Genomic DNA, 20,404 nt, shown 5'->3' with positions numbered 1-20,404 from the left:
ATGAGGTCATGCAGACTTCGAAACGTCGTAGTTTTTTACCGTTAATTTTTATTATCAAATGTATTTCTAAACATTCTCTGATTAGAATGAGGAATTTACACTTAAAACAAACAACCAATCAGATTTCAAGGCTTGTTTAAAGTGACCAATCAAATTGCAGGAAAATGAAAAACAAGGAGTATCATCTGGCAAATTTTGCAACTTTTGTTTCCAAAACTCTTATTTTTTTCCCCCAAAAATGGATGAGTTTAATTTCATCCAGTTTTTGAATGATGACAATGAGATTCTTCAGGCTGAAGATCAACATGCCAGGGACTTTCCCACTTTTTGTCTACATTTTGGTGAATATTTTGACGATTTTGTACCTTCTCAAGCTCAAAATCCGCGCGATCCCGAGTCCACCGAGTCAACAACAAACGAAGAAAATCAAAAGCCACTACAAGAGTTGGATATTGCAAGATTTCCCATCATTTCAAGCGATAAAATACATGAGCGTAAGTCTGTCACTTCCAATAAAAATACGTCCCGCTCCACAAAACAATGGATGAATGTTTTCAGAAGCTGGTGTCAATGCCGCCACCTTGAATAAGTCTCCATCGAAACAATGGCGCCTGAAGAACTTGACAAAGTCCTGAGTAAGTTTTACGCCGAAGTAAGAAAAAAGGACGGAGATGATTACGAGCCAGAATCCCTTAAAGTCATGCAGAGTGCCATAGAAAGATATCTAAAGGAGAACAACTATCCATTGAGCATCGTGCAATCGAGGGAGTTTCACTCCTCACGAGAAATCCTCAATGCGAAAGCAATTTCCCTGCGTCAACAAGGAAAGGGAAAGAGACCCAACAAAGCTCAGCCAATCACATCTGAAGAAGAGTCAGCCCTGTGGGAAAAAGGTCAGTTGGGCGATTTTAATGGAAAGGTCTTGACCAATGTCAACTTTAAAAATTTGACGGAACAACTGGGATTTCGTGGTCGCCAAGAACACTACGATGCGTACGTGGAAGATGTAATTATAAGACAGCGAGAAAATGGAACTGAAGTTGTTGAGTTCAAAGAAGGTCCCACCATATGGTCCCACTAAAACACGGAGCGGTGGTCTCACCATCAGGCGAAGAACAACACCGCAAACAATGTTCAGCACCGATGGCGGAAAAAGCGATCCAGTGCGGCTATTCAAGCTTTGGTTGTCCAAGCGACCGGAAGGAATGAAGAACACAGGGCCACTCTATCTAAGCATCATAAATCGTCCTAAATCAGCAGATGTTTGGTATACCAAAGTTCAAATGGGACAAAACACCATCGGCAATTAAATGAAATCTATGGCCTCTTGTCTCAGGACGATTAAGAAGCTGACGAACCAAAGCATGAGGAAAACATTGGTATCAAAACCGAAGAAATCAGGTCAACCGCGCAATATCATCTGTGAAATAACAGGCCATGTACGTGAATCTTCGTTAGACGACTACGATAAAATAGACAAGAATCACAGGAAAGAACTGTCTCACATTATCAGTGGATATAAAGACGTGTCAAACGAAAATCAAGCAAACGAAGTCACCCGCCAAAACACTGCATATCAAGCCTTAAATCAGGAGATTGCAGTCCAAAATAAACGAACACCTCTGGTTCCTATTTATCACGTCCAACAACAAGGCCAAATGTATCAGGCCATGGGTTCCAATCGTGGTTTTCAGCCAGCTGAATTTTCAGGATTTCAACCACGTTTTCCATTACAGTCTCCGCAGTACCGCATGGAAGCCTTCAGTTGTGCTGCTCCCGTTCCATCGCAGAATAACACAGGCTGAACCTTCAATTTCTTCTCCAGAGACAGCCAGAATTCTCCACCCCAACCACAGAAGAAACGAAGGGCTTACATCATTGAATCACACGACGAGGATTGAACTTTAACGCTTCACTATTTTTCTGAGTTATTGAGGACTTCTCGAATTTGTTGAATGATACTTGTCTTTCTTTAGATACGCTTGACTGAGTTTTTGACACATGACGTCAAAGTCTTTCTGTTTTGCATACAAAATAAGATGTAAATGTGTTTCCGTTTCCGCTTTTTATTTAAAAACCGGCTCAGTTCTGCACCAATAAAATATTTGAATTGACCAAGTTCTGTATTTTGGCGATTTCAAAATGGATGTAATAAAGTGGTAATTGAACCTCGTGTCGTGCAATTTTGGTCTGAAATCATACTTGTGATTTCAAATTGAACTCGCGCTGCGCGCTAGTTCGATTTTGAAATCACGCGTATGATTTCAGCCCAAATTGCACTCCACTCGAGTTCAATTACCATTATTTATTATATGGCTGTGTCTCACAAGGACTGGGAACTACCGAATTCACAAATTTGATTGGCTGAAAACAATATTTAAAGCGGTCTAGATTTTTCGGCATCTAGACCGGTCTAGAAAAAAAAGGTACAAAGAATATAAAAAATTGGCATATTAGACACGACCATATAATAAACATCTTATCAACCGAGCTAGGTTGGTCTGTATGGGAGAATCTTGACCTCGGTCGCTGGTACAGACCTCACTGCGTTCGGTCTGTACGGGTGACCTCAGTCAAGATTCTCCCATACAGACCTCCCACTCGGTTAATAAGAACTAAGTAATCTTATTCTATTTAGCTTTTCCCTTCCCTTTGCTTGGAGTGGGCACTTCGGAATCTTGTGCCACATCTACTGCTTCATTGTTGGACTGATAAAGTGGTAACTGGAAAATTATTCCACCATTATTATAATCTTACCCTAGCTGCATCCAGTGCCTGACCTGCTCATAAGACTGGCTGCTATAATTTGCCAATGGATTAAAACTCCTGGCCAATCACCAGGATTCATCTTAAGTTGTTCAAAGTTGTAAAATCCGTGAGTTTTGCAATGAAAGACAATTATTGCAACTTTTTGGTAAAGTAAACTCAGTTCAATTACCACACTGGTGGTGTTTATAACAAAATGGTCAACCAGTTTATAACAGTTTTGTTTATTTAAATGATTTTGCCAAGGTTTTACCCAGGACAAATTTTATCAGCAATGCCATTGAAAATTTGTTTGCTTCAGCCAAAATTTGTCAAGCCACAACAAACCATCCACACTTGTAAAGTAATTAAAATTTGTACAAATAAACAATTTTTTTGCTAGTGCAGATAGGCCCTTAAATACAAATTTTGTGGCTCGTCTACCTAAAGACTCCCTTAGTAGTATTAAAAACTTGTGAGTAAAAATGATATCCTATTCCTAACAAGTGGTTGTCGCATATATCACCATAAACTAAATCAAAATTAATAAGGAAGCCAACACTAATACAGGGATCTTTAATTAACAATTGGTTCATGCTTTAGCATGCACTATCAAGTTATGGAGCACACAGGAAGTTTGGAGACCATGAAAGAAGCGTAAGAGTTGCCCGAGGCGATAGCCGAGGGCAACTCTAGCTTCTTGAGTGCTCTCCGAACTTCCCACGTGCTCCATAACTCGATAATGCACAGCTGAAAGCATGAACCAATTGTTTTAGAACATAGCCGGTGGAATTGTGCATCAAATCCGACGTGAGAAACGGAAACAATATCAGTTGAAGCAAATCGTGACGGCACTGATGCCAAGTCTCCTTTTCCGTTGTTTTTCTCTTTTCTGCCTCATTAAGAACTCTAGCCCAAGGGAAGAGGTTGAAACATTGTCTTTGTTTTCCAACTAGTAGGCCAAGTTTCTGTTTGTATCCATTATTGTCCCGAAATATATTATTTTTCCCCGCGCTAACAATGGCTGCTCGCGTGAAACAAAAAATCTCTGGCGAAGCGATTTGCTGACGCTGTCAGCGTGCACTATCGGGATTTTGAGCACGCTTACAAATAATTATTGAATTTGATTGTGCGGTTCTGCTAGCTGTGTTCTAAATTAGAAATAAAACATCCATTCATGAAGTTTAAACAATAAGAGTTTTCAGTAAATTAAAGTTTCCAGTAAGTCGTAAAATGGGAAGTTTCAAATACTTCCCACAGCATTGCAGTAATCAATTCCTTTTTTGAATGCTTTTGCTAAAGCGAGGGTGAAAACAGTTCTGTATATGGGAAGATTTAATTATTTCAAGACCATCTAAATTGCTCACGTCAGTTCAAATTGATATAAAAATGTGCGGAAACTTTCGTTCATTAAATAGAGGTGAAAATTTAATGAAATAGGCTTATCTGTGCGGAAATAAACTCAGACAGGAATGTTTTACATCGCTGTTGATGTTCCCGTTTTCAAAATAACCTCGCCTCACAATAAACTGATGGTGGTCTCCTAATATGTTATTTTATACCGTGCCTTACCTTGAAATCTAATTTTGATCAGGTCCAACGGATGCAGCACAAGAGTTAAAGTGACCCTCCGGACACGCCGGCTACAAGATGCTCGTAGCGAATGAACCGAGTGATTGAAGGCGTTTTTGAAGCTGTTCGACGGTCAGAAATTGCTTGTTGCTCACTCATGTTGTTTTAAATTGAATATACACTCTGACCTCATTATTACGTGTAAGGAAACCAATAACGGTTCACACGATCACATTCGCAATTATTTCATCAGCTTCGTCCGCCATGTTGACAAAAGGTTATTATCAGTTTCCCTCTGCCCCTCTTGACCGGTGGTGTGCGCACTCTGATTGCGTTGCATCATGGTCGTAAAACAAAAATTGAGCATTGCGCGTTAGAGTAAACATCTTTGGTGGCAGCGAGATGCGGCGTGAATATACGTGGATTGTGATGGGGATTCACTGTCTGTTGCTACTCCTTCGAAAGTTAAATCGTTTGACGAGCCTGCGCGACTCCTGTCATTCTTCCGTGACGAATTCGTTCTTAGGAGGCAACTGACGTTATTTAGAAAGATTCGAAACTGCAATCTGCCTAAGAATCTCGACACAAATGGCAACAGTTACGCTCACAACCGATGGCGGGATGAGTAATTTCAAAGTCAGTAGTTATATTCCAAGACGCGAGTTATTCAACTGTGAATTGACCCTTGACATGCAAACGCATATTAGAGAGAAAGAGACCTTGTAATACACGAACTTTTTCCACTTAGCGTAAATAAGTGATTTTTAAAAGGAGAAGCCCCACGCCTCCTAAGAACGAATTTGTCGCGCTCCACCTTTATTAAAAGCGTACAGAGTTTCAAAATACCCTTCGAGAATAGAGGAAACCTACATGAGGGTTTTGAAAACGTATCTCTGGAGTTATTACTTCAAAGAAAATAGCGCGCGCACAAAAGAAAATATTGCCTTTTGTAACACAATCTCATCCGGCTTCGCCAAAGAGAAGTATGACACCTCAAAACTGACCCATATTATCACATCGCAAAGGAAAGTCATCAAAAGATATCCTAATAACAGCTAAACGTTGAGAGTAGAAGGTTTAAAAGCGCTAGCGAATGGTAGGAGACGCACTGGCCTATCAACACCTTTCAACAGTAGACTGCGTTTTGCTTTCCGGCTTTCCGCCGTGTCGCCTCATGCAAGGTGGAGGTTTTCATGGATCAAGAGACTCTTTTCATTGTTCTAATTAAACTGTCCTTCATTCAGTTATCAAGATAGAAGATTTACCCCACAACACTCGCTATTATTTAATTTTCCTTCACTTAGGAAAGTGGATTTACAACACGATTGATAAATGCCCTTGCAGTAGTAACGCTATGTAACGCAACACACTAAACGAAACAATGGGCCTTTTCGCTCCACAAAAGTCTCAAACACTATCACTTAAAATGCCTAAAACATTTGTACCATTGGAGTGCGTTTTAGCGCGTTTGGTCAGAGCTGCTGAACAAGGATCAAAGTGGCCATATAAATCTTTGAAAGGCTTTAAACTACGACGTACAACGAATTTGATCTGCTCGAAAACCGGTCTAATATTACATGCTAAAACACAGTGCTTGCGTTTGTTCTTGAGAACGATATAATACGAGACAAATACGCACGAAAAATACTTCTACACGTTCGGACTATATCAAACTATGATCACCTATAGTGAAAGGATAAAGAAATGGCCTTACTTTTACGGAATATTCAGTCAAACTCTACCCATTTCTACCGCTTTTACCGCCATATTGAAAATAACGCTACCACAATGCAATGCAATCGACGTGCGCACACCGCCTGGGTGAATGGATACCGAACAGAAATAGTAAGAGTACATCTTATTAGACGTTTTATTGTGTAGCATAGCCGAGTATTTTTTCGATTTGTGCCGTATTTTGACGAAAATAATATGAATAATATACAAACAACGATGATTAAAAATAATCCGAGATACGACACACCAAAACGTTTAGTAAGTTATTTATTATTCAACACGCCAAATTGTTAATTGAGTGAGGGCCAATTTCACGGATGTTTATTTAAGAGGAGTGCGTGACAGAAGTATGCGAAACGGAACGGAATTGACGCGTTGTCGCGTTGCTATTTCTATTTTCTTCAGTAAATAATGAAATTTCATTGTCGTCTAACTGCGTTCTTCGTTCGATTTATCTGATAAACTTGGATCAATATTTGCTAGCCATTCTGACTCGTCGTCGTCAGAAAAATGATTTAAATTGTACGCCAGTATTTTTGGAACTTCAATCCAATTCGTCGCTTGCGCGGGAAAACCTGTCTAACCGGTTCTATGGAATACAAATACCGCGTGATATTTGCTCTCGTCTTAGGTGTTATTTGCGCTCTACGGAGTGTAGTTGGGTAATAATAGTAATTTAGTTGTTATGGTCGAAGTCCATAAAAACGCAGAAGAAAGAACGAGGTTAAGATCCAAAATTGCGCAAGATCAAAGCAGGAATCCCGAGTGGTCAAGACGGGCCCATCTTGACCGCTGGGGTAGGCAATCAGAGTACAGGACTTGCTCCATCATGCCCGTGGGCGCTGCAAACTATATAATAAATCGTATTACTAAAGTATTAAGGAAGCTAACCAGTTTAACTAATCATGTTAAATTCGAAAGTTATCCTTAAACAAGGCGATCAAAGTAGGAGATAAATAACCTCAGCCAATGAACTCCATAGGAGAAAGTTGGTTACACAACATCTCCATGCTTTTTTACAGCGTTTCGCGTGCTGCATCGACGTCTTTGTTGAAAGGTTTATTATACTTAAGGTTATCGTGCACCTTAATGGGTCTCTCGCGTGCAAGCGATGTACGTAGCGCGTGCGCTTTCAACTGTAGATATCTAAACCACTATATTAAATTAAAGCTTATAGAACTGGCTATCGGACTATACCAAAAATTTTGAAAAAAATTAATTGTTGAATTTTTCACGACTCCCAAACGGCGAGCGCCCGGATCACCTTTTAAGAGCTACAAGTCAAAGGGAATTTGTTCGATTGCTCTCAAATTTTGACAGTAGCTAGTTTTACATATAAACAACAAAACCTTGTCTCCAAATTTTTTATTTCTAAATACTTTTTTTTCAAGAGCGATTTTTGTACGATCACTCCACACTTTTTTAATCCTATTTCAAAAATGTTCTGTAAATTTTCACTGAAATTAAATATGGCAAATCGCAGACACGTTTTTTAGCGCTTTGGCCCCAGAAATGGAGGAACACATTCAATAAGCGAAAAAAAAATTCGTTTTAACATGTGACGTTCAAAAGGTGATTCGGGCGCTCGCATTTAAAAGTCGTGAAAAATTCGACAATTTAACTTTTTTCAAATTTTTTGGTATAATCTTATAGCCAGTCCTATAAGCTTTAATTTGATTTTGGTGTTTAGATATCTACAGTTTAAACCGGACGCGCTACATCACTTGCATGCGAGACACCCCTGAAGGTGCACGGTAACCTTAAAGTCACAAGCAGGTCCTCTATGGTGTAAAAGCCATGTTTTTCAATCAACCCAAGTACTTTGTGTTGACTCAGAGTATACAATGGTTTATAGAAGAAAGTTTAAGGTATAAAAATGCCCTTCTTTTTTATTCTGTCCACTGCGCACTGTCCTAATCGGCTAATGGTTAACAAGGATATTATTTGGTTACGATGAATATATGAAGTTCCATATATTTTGAACTGCGGTTATAAATACGTATGATGCACGATCCTCGCAGTAAAGAGCGCTATTTATGCAATACGCTATTTATGCAATACAGGTAGAGAGCGCTATTTATGCATCACGGGTTTATTACGAATCAACTTAACGGCCTGCTCCCAGTTGGCTTGTTAGCTCAATGGTAGAGCGCTGCACTAGTATCGCAGAGGTTAGTGGTTCGAATCTCGTACAGGCCTGATTTTCTCAGGTCTGACTTTCGCTACTGCATAAATAGCGCTCTCTACTGCGAGGATCGTGCATCATACGTAAGGAAATTATTACTAGTTACTCGAGTTTCACGCTCTAGGCGATCATCAGACAGAGCGTGAAACTCGAGTAACTAGTAATAATTTCCTTCTTTCACGTTTGTATTTTGCTCTGCACATTTCTGCATCGAGCACTTCCAGGATGAGTGAAACAACTTTATTTCTTGTTTATTCGTTTATATATATTAGATATAAATATATATATATATATATATATATATATATATCTATATATATATATATATATATATATATATATATATATATATATATATATATATATATATATATATATATATATATATATATATTAACAATTATTCCACGAGCGCGCGCTGGATATGAGATGATAGATTGCCAACTAGGCGGGTAGCGCCAAGTTGGCCATAATCATCTCATATCCAACAAACGCGAGTGTAATAATTGTTTTATTAAAAACGCTACATTGAATTATTAAATTTTATTACATTTTTAGCTCCCTTTCAATTTTAAGCTTATGCGTACGCTTACTTTATCGTAGTTTATGGTATATTGGCTCATATACCATAATGGCTAAGCCAATGAAAAGTCTTGAATTGCATTATCCAATGATCCAGCTTTTAATAAATATATATATCCCGCTCAGGGCAAATTTTCTTTTCAAACATTTATTCTATTTATATATATATATCTTTTTATATATAGATATATATATATCTTTTTATATATAGATATATATATATCTTTTTATATATAGATATATGTTTTTTTTAATACTAATGAAAAGAAATTAACCGGTATCCGTATTTGACCATTAGCCGTACCTGAAAGCCATCACCCCATTGAGGCTCTCCTACAACTTGCCCAAATTGTGATTCATAATTTCCCTTGTGGCTGCTATAAGTAGAGTAAATTTACGTGTGTCTAGATTACATTCGGCAGATGGATTTGAGCTATTATCGGGCCCGCGCGCTGGTACGCACGGGGGAGGGGGAGAGGGAGAAGTAGGCTTTCCCCTTGTGATATCGATACCTTTATATCTTGAAATAGGAGAATAAAGGATTATATCTTAATTGCTTTTAGAAGTAATAGACTAATCAACAACAACAAGAAAAAGGGCATACATATCTTGATTTGCTTTTATCTGTTCATGTTAAAACTTCTTCGCGAAGAACTTATGAAAGAGACCCAATCGCTTTAAGATAACGTTATCTAATCCGTAAGTAACATCGCTCAATCCTTGCTTTCATGAAGAACAATTGAAGGAAGCTCTTTCATTGTTCTATAATTTGCACCAAGCCGTCTTCTTCCACGTTGCCTCCAGTCATACCATGGCAATTTATCCCGGCGCAATACGAACCACCTCCCCCTCCGGCTTGTTTATCTTTGATACCGCTGCCTCCTCCAGAGTACCCTCCACCTCCACCCGATGCGCCGTTATCCTCCGCTCCTCCTCCACCACCACCAAACCCTCCTACTGCTCCTGGTGCTGGTCCGCCGTTACTTCCACTGTTCATAGCTCCTGCTTGACCTCCTATCCAGCCTTGAGCACGCGACCAACCCCCCTCTCCGTGCTCAGGTCCTTTTCTAGAACAACTTTGGCCATTCCAGCCCGCACCCACTCCCCCATGGTAACTAGCGTCATCATTGTTACATTCTCCCGGCTGACCCATGGTACCACCCTTCTTTGCATGTGCTGGATCGTTCCCCTCACTACTGGTTCCACTTGTTCCTGCCTGACCATCCACACCATGATATCCACCAGACGCGTCCCCTCCTCCTCCAGCAGCTAAAAACAGCAAATCATTTGTGGTATAAACAAAACTTCCTCCCCCTCCCCCAGTGCCAGCGTTGTCTTCGACAGACGGTCCGAGCTCAGCTGCTGTCATGGTCGTGCTTTGGCCACCTTTCACCTCCACTGAATCTCCTCCTCTCTGCCCCACAATAATAATTAGGACAGTACCTTTGGTCAGTCGAAATGTCCCCTCTATCGCTGCACCATAACCGCCGTAATAAGTTCCTGGTCTGTATCCATAATTGTAAGAATGTGTCCCTCCCCGAGCACCAAAGGCTTTGATGAGATATTTAGCTGTTCTTGTAACGGTGAATTTCTGAATGATACCGAGTCTCCCTTTGCGGCCATCAGGCGTAAACGAAAGGAGAGCTATAAGAAAATGACGTAATATGTACTTACTGACGTAATGGGAGGGTCGGACGAGAAACTATTCGGCTCGAGGTCGTAACGCTGAGATCTCGGTAGTTAGGGTAAAAAGGATACAGTGTTTTAACAAATACGTTAATCGGACTCGTGTGGGTAAAGTTATTCCAGTTACTGAGTTCTTCGTCGTTACTTAGTTAAGAAGGCTTCGTTTAAGAGGCAGTTAGAAAAATTTCATTGTTTTGGCCAAAACTCAGTGCAAAACCGAAAATAAAATGTTTATTAAGTTCCGAACTTTACAGACGGAGAAGTGATCATAATCGTGTGAAACGGCCAGAAAGTTTGTATCGAACATGGATGCAAAAAAAAAAAAAAAAAAACAATCACCCTGTTCAACCAACCTTTCACCTTCAGCGATGTTCTTGCCTCGATTGTAAATTGCGGACTTTTGGCTTCACACACATAAATTCCTGAGTCTGATTCTCTCAGAACTGAAATAGTTAATAGTTAGGGTTCCTTTGTCTACTTTCATTCTCTTTTCGTCCCAGGCCCCCCTTGCTCGCTTCCAAGAGACGAGAGGAACAGTCTCCCCTGTGGCAGAACAGTTCAGAGACACTGACCCACCAACCCCATTGGTGAGCATGTCGGGTGGCTTTGAGACAAATTTTGGTGCCGACCAAACAAACAAGGTCGTAACTGCGGAACCTTCTCCAAGATGGTTTCTGGCTCTGCATTCGTACGCTCCAGTGTCCTTTTTTTCCACATCAACCACTGTCAAATCCTGCTGATTGTAATCTGCCCTCTTTTGAGCCAAGGCACCGGTCAATCTCTTCCACGACACGACTGGTTTTGGAAAGCCGGTCACGTGACATTTAGGTAGCGTAATATTTTGTCCCACCCTTGCATGAGTGGGACCTGAAGCAAGTTGAACATGTGGTTTGGCTAAATGGAGTCGATTTAATTAATTGATATTAAAGAATAGTAAAAAACAGATGATGAAATAAATTCACACCCAGTTTCTTCTGCATGCCCATTCCTACCTTCAACAATTAGCTTCGCAGACTGACTCTCGGAACCAAGAACATTTCTTCCAACGCAAGTGTAATTTCCAGCGTCGCTAAGAGTCACGTGATGGAATTCTAATCTCCCACCCCGAGCGCCAAGGTGAGAATTACTTTGGAGATGAGTGCCATTTGTCCCCACCCACGTCATAGTCGGTTGAGGATTTCCACTTACCGAACATTGGAACACTGCACTTTGATTTTCTCTGAGTGTTTGCTTCATTGGAGAAACAACAACTACAGGGAGAGAGATAGGTTCCCCAGGTTCTCCCTTAGCTCCGGGTGGGCCCCTGGGACCCGGAACCCCTGTGATACCCTGTGCACCCTTTTGACCTGGTGGTCCGATATTTCCTTGCTTTCCGGAAGGCCCTGGTTCTCCTCTAAAACCGCGTGACCCTTTCCTTCCTGTAGATCCACGCGGACCTCTCCTTCCCCGTGATCCTTTTGGTCCTTGCAATCCTGGTGGCCCCTGTACGCAAATTTGTTCTTTGGGCGAACAAAATGATCGTGGTGACCATGAATTCATGGTCTTGTTTATCTCACTTCTAACCACCTCTATCGTAACTTTACCAGGGTTGGCTCCTTTCTCAGGTAACTTGAAATGGCGACGGCTTCTGGCGTTAACTGGAAATAGTTTTTTTTTTCAAAAAGTGTTTGAAAATTAAAGCGGTAACACTTTTAAATCTCCTTACCAGACAATAATCTCAACAGTGGTTTATTTATACAACCTTTGGCTCCAAACCAGATTCGTCTAAATGACGGTTACCAGGTTCTTACTAAGCTTTCCGTCGCTGAAAATTTGTGCAGGAAAATAATGAAAGGAGGCTGCCATATTCTCGAGCAAACACTGATTTTCTTTTGCTCGCTTTTACGTGTACGATCGCCTCGTTTAAACGAGAACCTAAATTAAGCTCAACCTTTCCTTGTGGCACGCAAGAGTACTTCACGTTTTTCCACCCCCCCCACCCCCCCCCCCCACACCCATTCCTCACGTTTCAAAACGTTTAGCTATCCAAGACCTTTTTGTGCTGTTATTATGATAAACAGCAGACGTCGCACTGTTGTTTTAGTCATTCAACGATGGACCCTTCATATTCCTGAAGGGTTTATCTGGCCAACAATACATCAAATATATTAATCCAAGTTAGGGAAAAAGGAATATCTTTGAATGATCAATTGCATAATGTTACTCATATGATTGCTCTCTTGAGCTTTTACAACGATGACCGCTATTACTTTTTCGCTATCGACCCCTCAGAAATGAGTTTATGTAGTTACTAAAATAGACAAATTCATTAGCCACTTTAAGTACCATTGTGACTCCCAATTTCTTCACCAAAGTAAGCCTCGGCAAAATTCAGGGGATCGAAAAGAGTTCGCCAGGAAAATTGTATTTCGTATCGTTGTCGAAGCGAGGGTCCTTTACTAAGTTATAAGTTGACGAGAGAAAGCATACTACCTTCGGTCATATCTCTACTCTCCTGAGCAATATTGCCAGCAAAGTTCCCGACAAAACCAGTGCTTTCAGAAGGTTGAGTACCTGCTGCTTCGGTAGAATCCCTCATGGATTCATGTATTCGCCCCACTTCCGCCATAACATCTTCAACATTATGAACTCGCTGGTTTATGATCTCAACACGAACCAAGGCGGTAGTACAGATCAATAAACATACGAACGATACTGGAAAAGCAAACTTGGATAAACAGCTGGGCACATCACCAACAGAAGGGCGATCTTGTTTTTGAAACATAATAAAACGCTGTTAGGATTGAACCGACTTGTAACGCTCCAACATGTTTTGAAAACCAGCCGAGACACGTACGATATGAAATGTAATACTGACATTCGAATCGCTTGTTGACAAAAGTGCAGATTAACTTCCTTTCTGTCACGTTGACATCAAAAGTCAACACACGGGATATTGAGCCATTAAAAATCCATATTTTAGAATTCTAAATTTCCATACCCATAGTGTAAATATGGATAAATAGACACAAGAATCTTGCCTTAAAGCGCGGCCTGTCGAGTTCAATTTTAACCTCTAGATTAACATTCCAATTCTCCACACTGTTACCCGATCATTTTCTATGCCTGTGGTGAGCAGAAACTGCTTGAAAAGTAAGCTCAATGATTATTATTTCATCTCGCTAGGCTTTAGACTGAGCTTCTATGAGGAAAACGCTCTCTCTCTCTCTCTCTCTCTCTCTCTCTCTCTCTCTCTCTCTCTCTCTCTCTCTCTCTCTCTCTCTCTCTCTCTCTCTCTCTCTCTCTCTCTCTCTCTCTCTCCAGATTCAAGGCTGAGTATCTGCTACCTTTTCTCCTCTTCTTTTTTTGATATAAAATTTTCCAATATTTTCCCGTTTTTACAGTGGAATATATCAGTCTATTTTTCACTTAGAATACTTCTATTCAAAGTTACCGACCAATACGAAATTTTAGTCAGTATATCAATCTAAACACGACCAATGTAGCAAATACTCAATCTTTGGTACACATATCGAAAAAATCACGAAAATAAAAAATTTTGACGGACGTCTTTAAAGGTCTTCAAGTTCTTTTTTATTGCCGTAAAACCCCTTTGGGATCCGGAATATTTTACTTTCTACACCATCTTAATTTTAGAACAAAACTGCGTTCCCACATATAGTATCATTTTGACTTAACAAGTCAGATTTTTTGAGAAGGTCAATTATCTTTTTTCTTTATAAAATCATTATATTTTACTTTAAATTCGTTTTTATGGAAGGAAAGTTCTGCGCTTGTGAAAGAAAACATGTTAAACCTGTTTTTCAATTATATGTCACAATTAAAAGATTTTATTGCACAAAAACCACTCCGTAGCAAATAACCATTTAACGTAGCAAGTACCCACTTTATGTAGCAAATACCCATTTCTACTTCTTTTGCTCCAGAGAAACATTTTCTTTGGTAAAAGATTAAGTTTTAAGGAACTATTTGGGTATTGCTTGAGAACAATCTATCCCTCTGTATTTTTCAATTTAAAAAAGCGTACACGCGCATTTTTGTAAGAAATAGTTTCGTTTCCAAATGGCTGAAATATTAAGCAATTAAAAGTGTTGTGGAAAGGATTTTGTTATGTTTATATTAGTTAAATCATGATAGCATCTTAATCTTATAAACGCTGAACTTTACCTAGGTAGTTTGAACGATTACGAGCGCTTATTGTGGTGTGAAAAATTTCCTTCAAGTGTTACTTTAGATAGCATAACAGGCATCAGCAATCAATCCTTATTCAAATCTGAAAGGGACAAAATTTTTTCCAGTGTTACCCTTGTTTTGCTTTTACTGTATTTATAACTCTGTTGGAATGTGAACCTTATTCTTTTTTCTAGTGTAGGCCGAACGTTAACACGTTAACTTATATCAACTAATTGAGTTTTAAATCGCGCAAAGCTTTGTTACAATGTAATCTTAGTTTTCATTCATGTTTAAACTTAGTTCAGTTTTAAATGCCCGTACGACTCTATTCATACAAGTTTAGTTGCATTTCTGTAAAAGCCTTGTTCCGTTCTATATGCGCGAAAATAACTCACATTGTGACTTTAGCCTATTTCCAGTCTATGTGTGATATAGCTTTAGATGGACTCGTACCTCACTTACAATGTGAGCTTGGTATTCTGTCTAGTTTATGCTTAGTTTAGTTGAGTTTTAAGCGGTACGCATAGCTTTGTTACAATATAAGTTTACTTTTCTCTCTATTGTGATCAGTTTTTAATGCGTGCATAACTCTGTTACAGTGTGAGCTAGTTTTTGTATCCAGTATGCGCCTAGTCCAGTTTAAAATACACACATAACTCTCTAACAATGCAAGCTTAGTTTTACTTCCAATGTGCGCTAAGTTCAGTGTTAATTGCACACATTACTAAGATACGTCGGGATCTAAGTCATTCTGGTATACGCCTTGTTCAGTTTCAAAGGTAGGCATTACTCTGTTATAATGTAAACTTAGTGTTGTTTCTAATATACCCTTGATTTGAATTTTAAATGCGTGTAAAACTTAGCTACAACGTGGGCTTAGTTTTGTTTACTGTGTCAACCAAGTTCAGTTTTAACTGCTTGCATAAATCATATATTACAATGTGAGTTTATTTTGTTTCTAGGGTGTATTAAGTTAAGTTTTAAATGAGCTTACAACTCAATTACAATGAAAACTTAGTTTTTTGTGTGCATAACCCAGTTTTAATATCATATGAGCTTCATCAGTCCATGCCTAGTTCAGTTTTAAATGTGAATATTGCTCAGTTAGAATGTGAGCTTAGTTTTGTATGCAGTGTACTCCTAGTTCAGTTTTAAATTCTCGCGTGTAAGTCAGTTCCAATGCGGGCTTAGTTTCAGGCTTTAGCCTAGGTTCCAACACACCCAGTTTCAGATGAACACATATAGTTCATGAGTTCTTTTTCCTGTATGACTGCAACACTTAATAATAACGTACTGCTTCATTCACAATTGCTTGTTTTTCGCCTGATGCTTGATTCATTCACTCTTTACATTTCCTTATGGTCTTTATTTGCTACGTACTATACTTTAGATAGCATTTAGCAAGTGCAGAGAAACAGGGCCACAGAGAGTCTTATCTAACGAGCTTGTTTCCTTTAAGATACATTAAGCAATAAAGTATTAAGAAAAGATAGACGTAGAAAGCTTGTATTTTAGGGCTTATTTTACAGGCTGATAGTAATCGAAGCGTCCCTTTTTAAATGATAAACACCAACTATTCCCTTAGTTATACCAACAAACGAACGCAGTCTTCAACCAACATGGGTATTGGGCATTTATCTTCCTAGGTAAGGGTATTCCCAAGCTGGGCTAGGGAGAAACAACAAAAACAGGACTACAACAACAATAACACCAGTAACAATGTATTCGTTAGATTGATATATCATTGGGATTAAACGCAACTGATTTTGAAACGAAATTCAAGTTGAAATCTAAGAATAGAATTAAAATTATCTGAAGAAAACAGTTCCAGTCCTTTAACTCTTAGTCAGATATTATTACATGTAATCATCATACTTCTTATCCCTTTCACTTATAGTGTTTCCCGTTTTTTGTGAACTTCTATTTCCTTTACCATTGTGAAAAGATGATTTCTTAACATAATCGATAGAATATTGCAACTATACATATATGAACGAGAACGACTAAATAAATCATTTTACTAAAAACCGACTAGAATTTCAAACTCTTACTGATAAGAACAACAATATCTCGATCTTCTTGAAAAAACAACTTCAAAAACCGTGGAGCGCTATTTAGTTGAAATTGGAGCGTCGTTATATCCAAATTCAGTAGGAGCCGAAATGTATCTTAAACTTATACCTGACTTTCTGCAGGCTAATCACATGTTACCCACCTCGTAGTGATTTTCTTTTTTATATTCGTTAACGCTAAAATAAGAATCCATAAAGTAGAACTACTTTCATACGAGAACAGTTCTCATAGTTTTGGCGTCAAATGTACAGTGCAGCCTACTGCATAGTACCATGTAACAGTTTTCAACAGTTCAGTGTACAGTGCAGCCCACTGCACAGTAAGATTTAGCAGTTCCAACAGTTCAGTGTCGTGTTCTTGAGCACAATGCAAAGGACTGCATAGTAACATTTAATCTTACTATGCAGTGTACTTCACTGTACCGAACAACAATACACTGAATAGTACAGTGTAGCGCCCTATATAGTAATATTTAAGAGTTTTTTCCCAGGTCGGTGTTGTTACTCAGTTCAGATGTTCTGTAAGTGCAGTCTGTACAGTATGGCACACTGCTGAGTAACATTTGATAGTTGTGAACAGCTCAGCATACAATGCATTGCACTGCTTAGAAAATATTTAAGAATTTTTTTAGTTGCGACGCTACCTGTGACTGTAAGTCTTTGTTCTTGAGAAATAATCGTTTATCTCCATTGCGATTTCTTCGATCTGACGATCATGTTTCAAATTATTTGCTTATTTTACTTCAACCATCTACCACCTTTGCGCTTTGAGGTGACAATGCGGACGGTTTATTATGGCACGAACTAATCTTGTACGATTCTCAATATTTCACTCGTTAAAATTTTTCAGAAAACTCGCTCGTTCTTTTCGCACCCTCATTCTTTTTCTGAGGCCCGTGCTAAACGTTCCAACATTGTCATCGAAGACTTGTTGACTCAATAATGTTAAAGCATTTAGCATATATGCTTGTCCAACATTTTTTGTAGGACTAATGTTTGAGAACTTATGAAACGTTCGTCCAACAATTAATGTTGAACAAACATGGATGTTTAACGCCCCAATAATGTCAGATCAACAAATTTTATCGAAGAAAGTTGGAACGTTTAACCCGGCTTGATACTTCTCAACTCGTGCAAAACCATCTCGCGCACGCCTTTTCCAAGGATTAACCTCTAGTTGACATTCTTTAAAAGTTCAGAGTATTTTAGTGTAGTGGAGAGCATTTCAGAGCAAAATAAGACTCCGCGTTATAGCTTTGAAATGTGCACGTTATCAACCTTTTCATTAAACTTTCATGTTTCTAGAAGCTTATTGTTAAATCGTGCGTTTACAACCGTAAAGGATAGAACACTCTCAGAGGAACTAAAACGTAGAACGTATACAATTAACATGGACACAGGGGCACCGAGAAGAGGACAAACTATCCATTTAAAATAGAAATACGATAAAACGACGTAGATGTGTGTTTTTCAGGTATTGAGCAGTTTGGTAGTAGTTAGAATTTAATTTGAGTATTTACTACCGTTGCAAATACTCAACTACCTACTGAGTATTTGTTACCGTAGCAAATACTCATTAATGGTGGCAAATACGCACTAGCGGGTATTTGCTACCGTAGCAAACACTCAGTGGGTAGTTGCTACGGTAGCAAATACCCATCAATGGTAGCAAATACGCACTAGTGGGTATTTGCTACCGTAGCAAACACTCAGTGGGTAGTTGCTACGGTAGCAAATACCCATCAATGGTAGCAAATACGCACTAGTGGGTATTTGCTACCGTAGCAAATACTCAGTGGGTAGTTGCTACGGTAGCAAATACGCAATCAATGTAGAAAATACCCACTCGAATCGGACTCTCTCTCTCTCTCTTTCTCTCTCTCTCTCTCTCTCTCTCTCTCTCTCTCTCTCTCTCTCTCTCTCTCTCTCTCTCCCTCTATCTATCTCTCTCTCTCTCTCTCTCTCTCTCTCTCTCTATCTCTCTCTCTCTCTCTCTCTCTCTCTCTCTCTCTCTCTCTCTCTCTCTCTCTTTCTCTCTCTATCTCTCTCTATCCCTTCGTTTAATAAAGGATAAAAAATGGGCGACAATTTGTTTTTCGATGGGAGAACTTTTGGAAGGAAGGTTGTCGAGCAAAGTTTTACCAAATTAAATTGGTAACATAATACCTTTATCTTCTGTCGGGTTAACAGCACGTCAGTGGTGGGAAATTGTTCATTACAATTTGACTGGCGTTTTGTTGTACTCGCTAGCACCAGTACATGGTTGAGGAATTGTGATTGAGGAATTGGTTGATTTATCTCTTAATTAAATTTTGCTGATGGATTATTTGCCCTCAGGCGTAGCGGAGACTGTCACAATCGCTTACAACTGAACAGAAAAAGGTATGGCATTTTAAGTGGCAATGTATGCAGAACCCACCCTCGCCGAAAAACGATTGGAGATCGTTTACAATATTCATACGTCTACTCACATTCTGCATCACGCAAAGCACTTCAAAGGAGAAAAACAAACCGATCCCTTTTAAGTCGCATGACATTCTTTGATCCAAGTCTAGATCTCCTCAAAGAAAAACGCGCACTGACCAATCGATTTAAAAAACAAAATTCTGTTTTAAAAATAATTCTTCCGCCTTAAATTAAAAACAAAAACGACAATCGAGGGCCAAAAGACAAAACTTTTACAAGAGGAAACTGGTGTGCCTGCCTAGTACATCAAAATACTATATTTTCCTTTATTCTTTTCGCTGGGCTGAACCGCATTTGATTCTTTTTAAACATATCTGTTACCAAATAAATAGGAAGCTGTAAAAATACTACAGCCCATGTTCTTTTCAGGGCTGATAAGGAACAAAGCCGTAATAGGAAGCAAATTATAGTTTACGTCTATTGTTTTCTCCTCCTCTAGGCGGAAACGATCAGCGCATATAGACATAATTTTGAGCTCTCACGCCAGTGCTTGCCCCAAAGGAGTAGGAGGGATAAAATAGGAAAAGGGGCACTCGAAACAAACCTACTCTTTTTACGAAAACCACGCTGGTGTTTCCCCCAGGGGAGCAGGGTAAGATAGAATAGGATAGGGGCACTCGAATCGACTTTACGAGAAAATCAACACCGCATGCTCAAAAGAGATTAGGTTCTTCGCTGCCATTCCTCAAGATGTCTCGCATCGCCCAGAGGTGTGACACCTCAAGAAGCGGTTCGAAAGAGACTTGACTAAAGAGAGAGAAGTTCAAGCTTGCTCATAACAGAGCGTCACTTTGTAAAAATCTTGAATATCATGATGGTCTATGATAGTAATTCGAAGTGAGCATGCGTGGACGTAAATCCAAGAGACAAAAAGAAATGGTGCAATTCGCTCTATGCTAGTGAAGTTAGAATCTCATTGTAATGCACAACGAAGATATGAGAGACTCTGCCCCCAATTTTTACAACCACGGCAATCCCTTATTGGATTCATTTTGACATTTATTCGTCACTAACCCTCTTATTCAGGTAAATTGTGCGCAGATCAATTGTATGTTTGATGTATCTTGTTCTTCTTCACACATCAGCAATTGGACTTCTCCACTGAAAAAGATGAATTTCAATTTAAATTAAGGTGACACCTGTATTTTTAATATCGCCAGCCTGTGAACGTCGGTGACATAAAGGAAAT

General features: G+C 39.2%; 2 protein-coding genes and 1 pseudogene across 2 annotated transcripts in view; 1 reads left to right on the top strand and 2 right to left on the bottom strand.

Annotated features, from left to right (window-relative positions):
• LOC148739375 (uromodulin-like) overlaps nt 1–20,404 on the bottom strand; it is a 112,722-nt gene that overhangs the window by 73,575 nt on the left and 18,743 nt on the right. The gene's annotated exons all lie outside the window — the stretch shown is intronic.
• LOC148739376 (uncharacterized protein KIAA1958-like) lies at nt 530–1,901 on the top strand (annotated as a pseudogene).
• The window catches only part of LOC148739373 (uncharacterized), a 44,703-nt gene continuing 33,398 nt past the window's right edge, over nt 9,100–20,404 (bottom strand). Inside the window, exon 8 of the mRNA XM_088749466.1 lies at nt 9,100–10,462. Within this exon, the coding sequence (XP_088605592.1) occupies nt 9,573–10,462 (890 nt within the window). The 3' untranslated portion in view covers nt 9,100–9,572. The remainder of the gene's footprint in view (nt 10,463–20,404) is intronic.

This window comes from Stylophora pistillata, chromosome 2 (assembly GCF_964205215.1).
Source record: "Stylophora pistillata chromosome 2, jaStyPist1.2, whole genome shotgun sequence".
Classification (NCBI taxonomy): domain Eukaryota; kingdom Metazoa; phylum Cnidaria; class Anthozoa; order Scleractinia; family Pocilloporidae; genus Stylophora; species Stylophora pistillata.
This window is presented reverse-complemented; position numbering and strand designations above follow the sequence as displayed.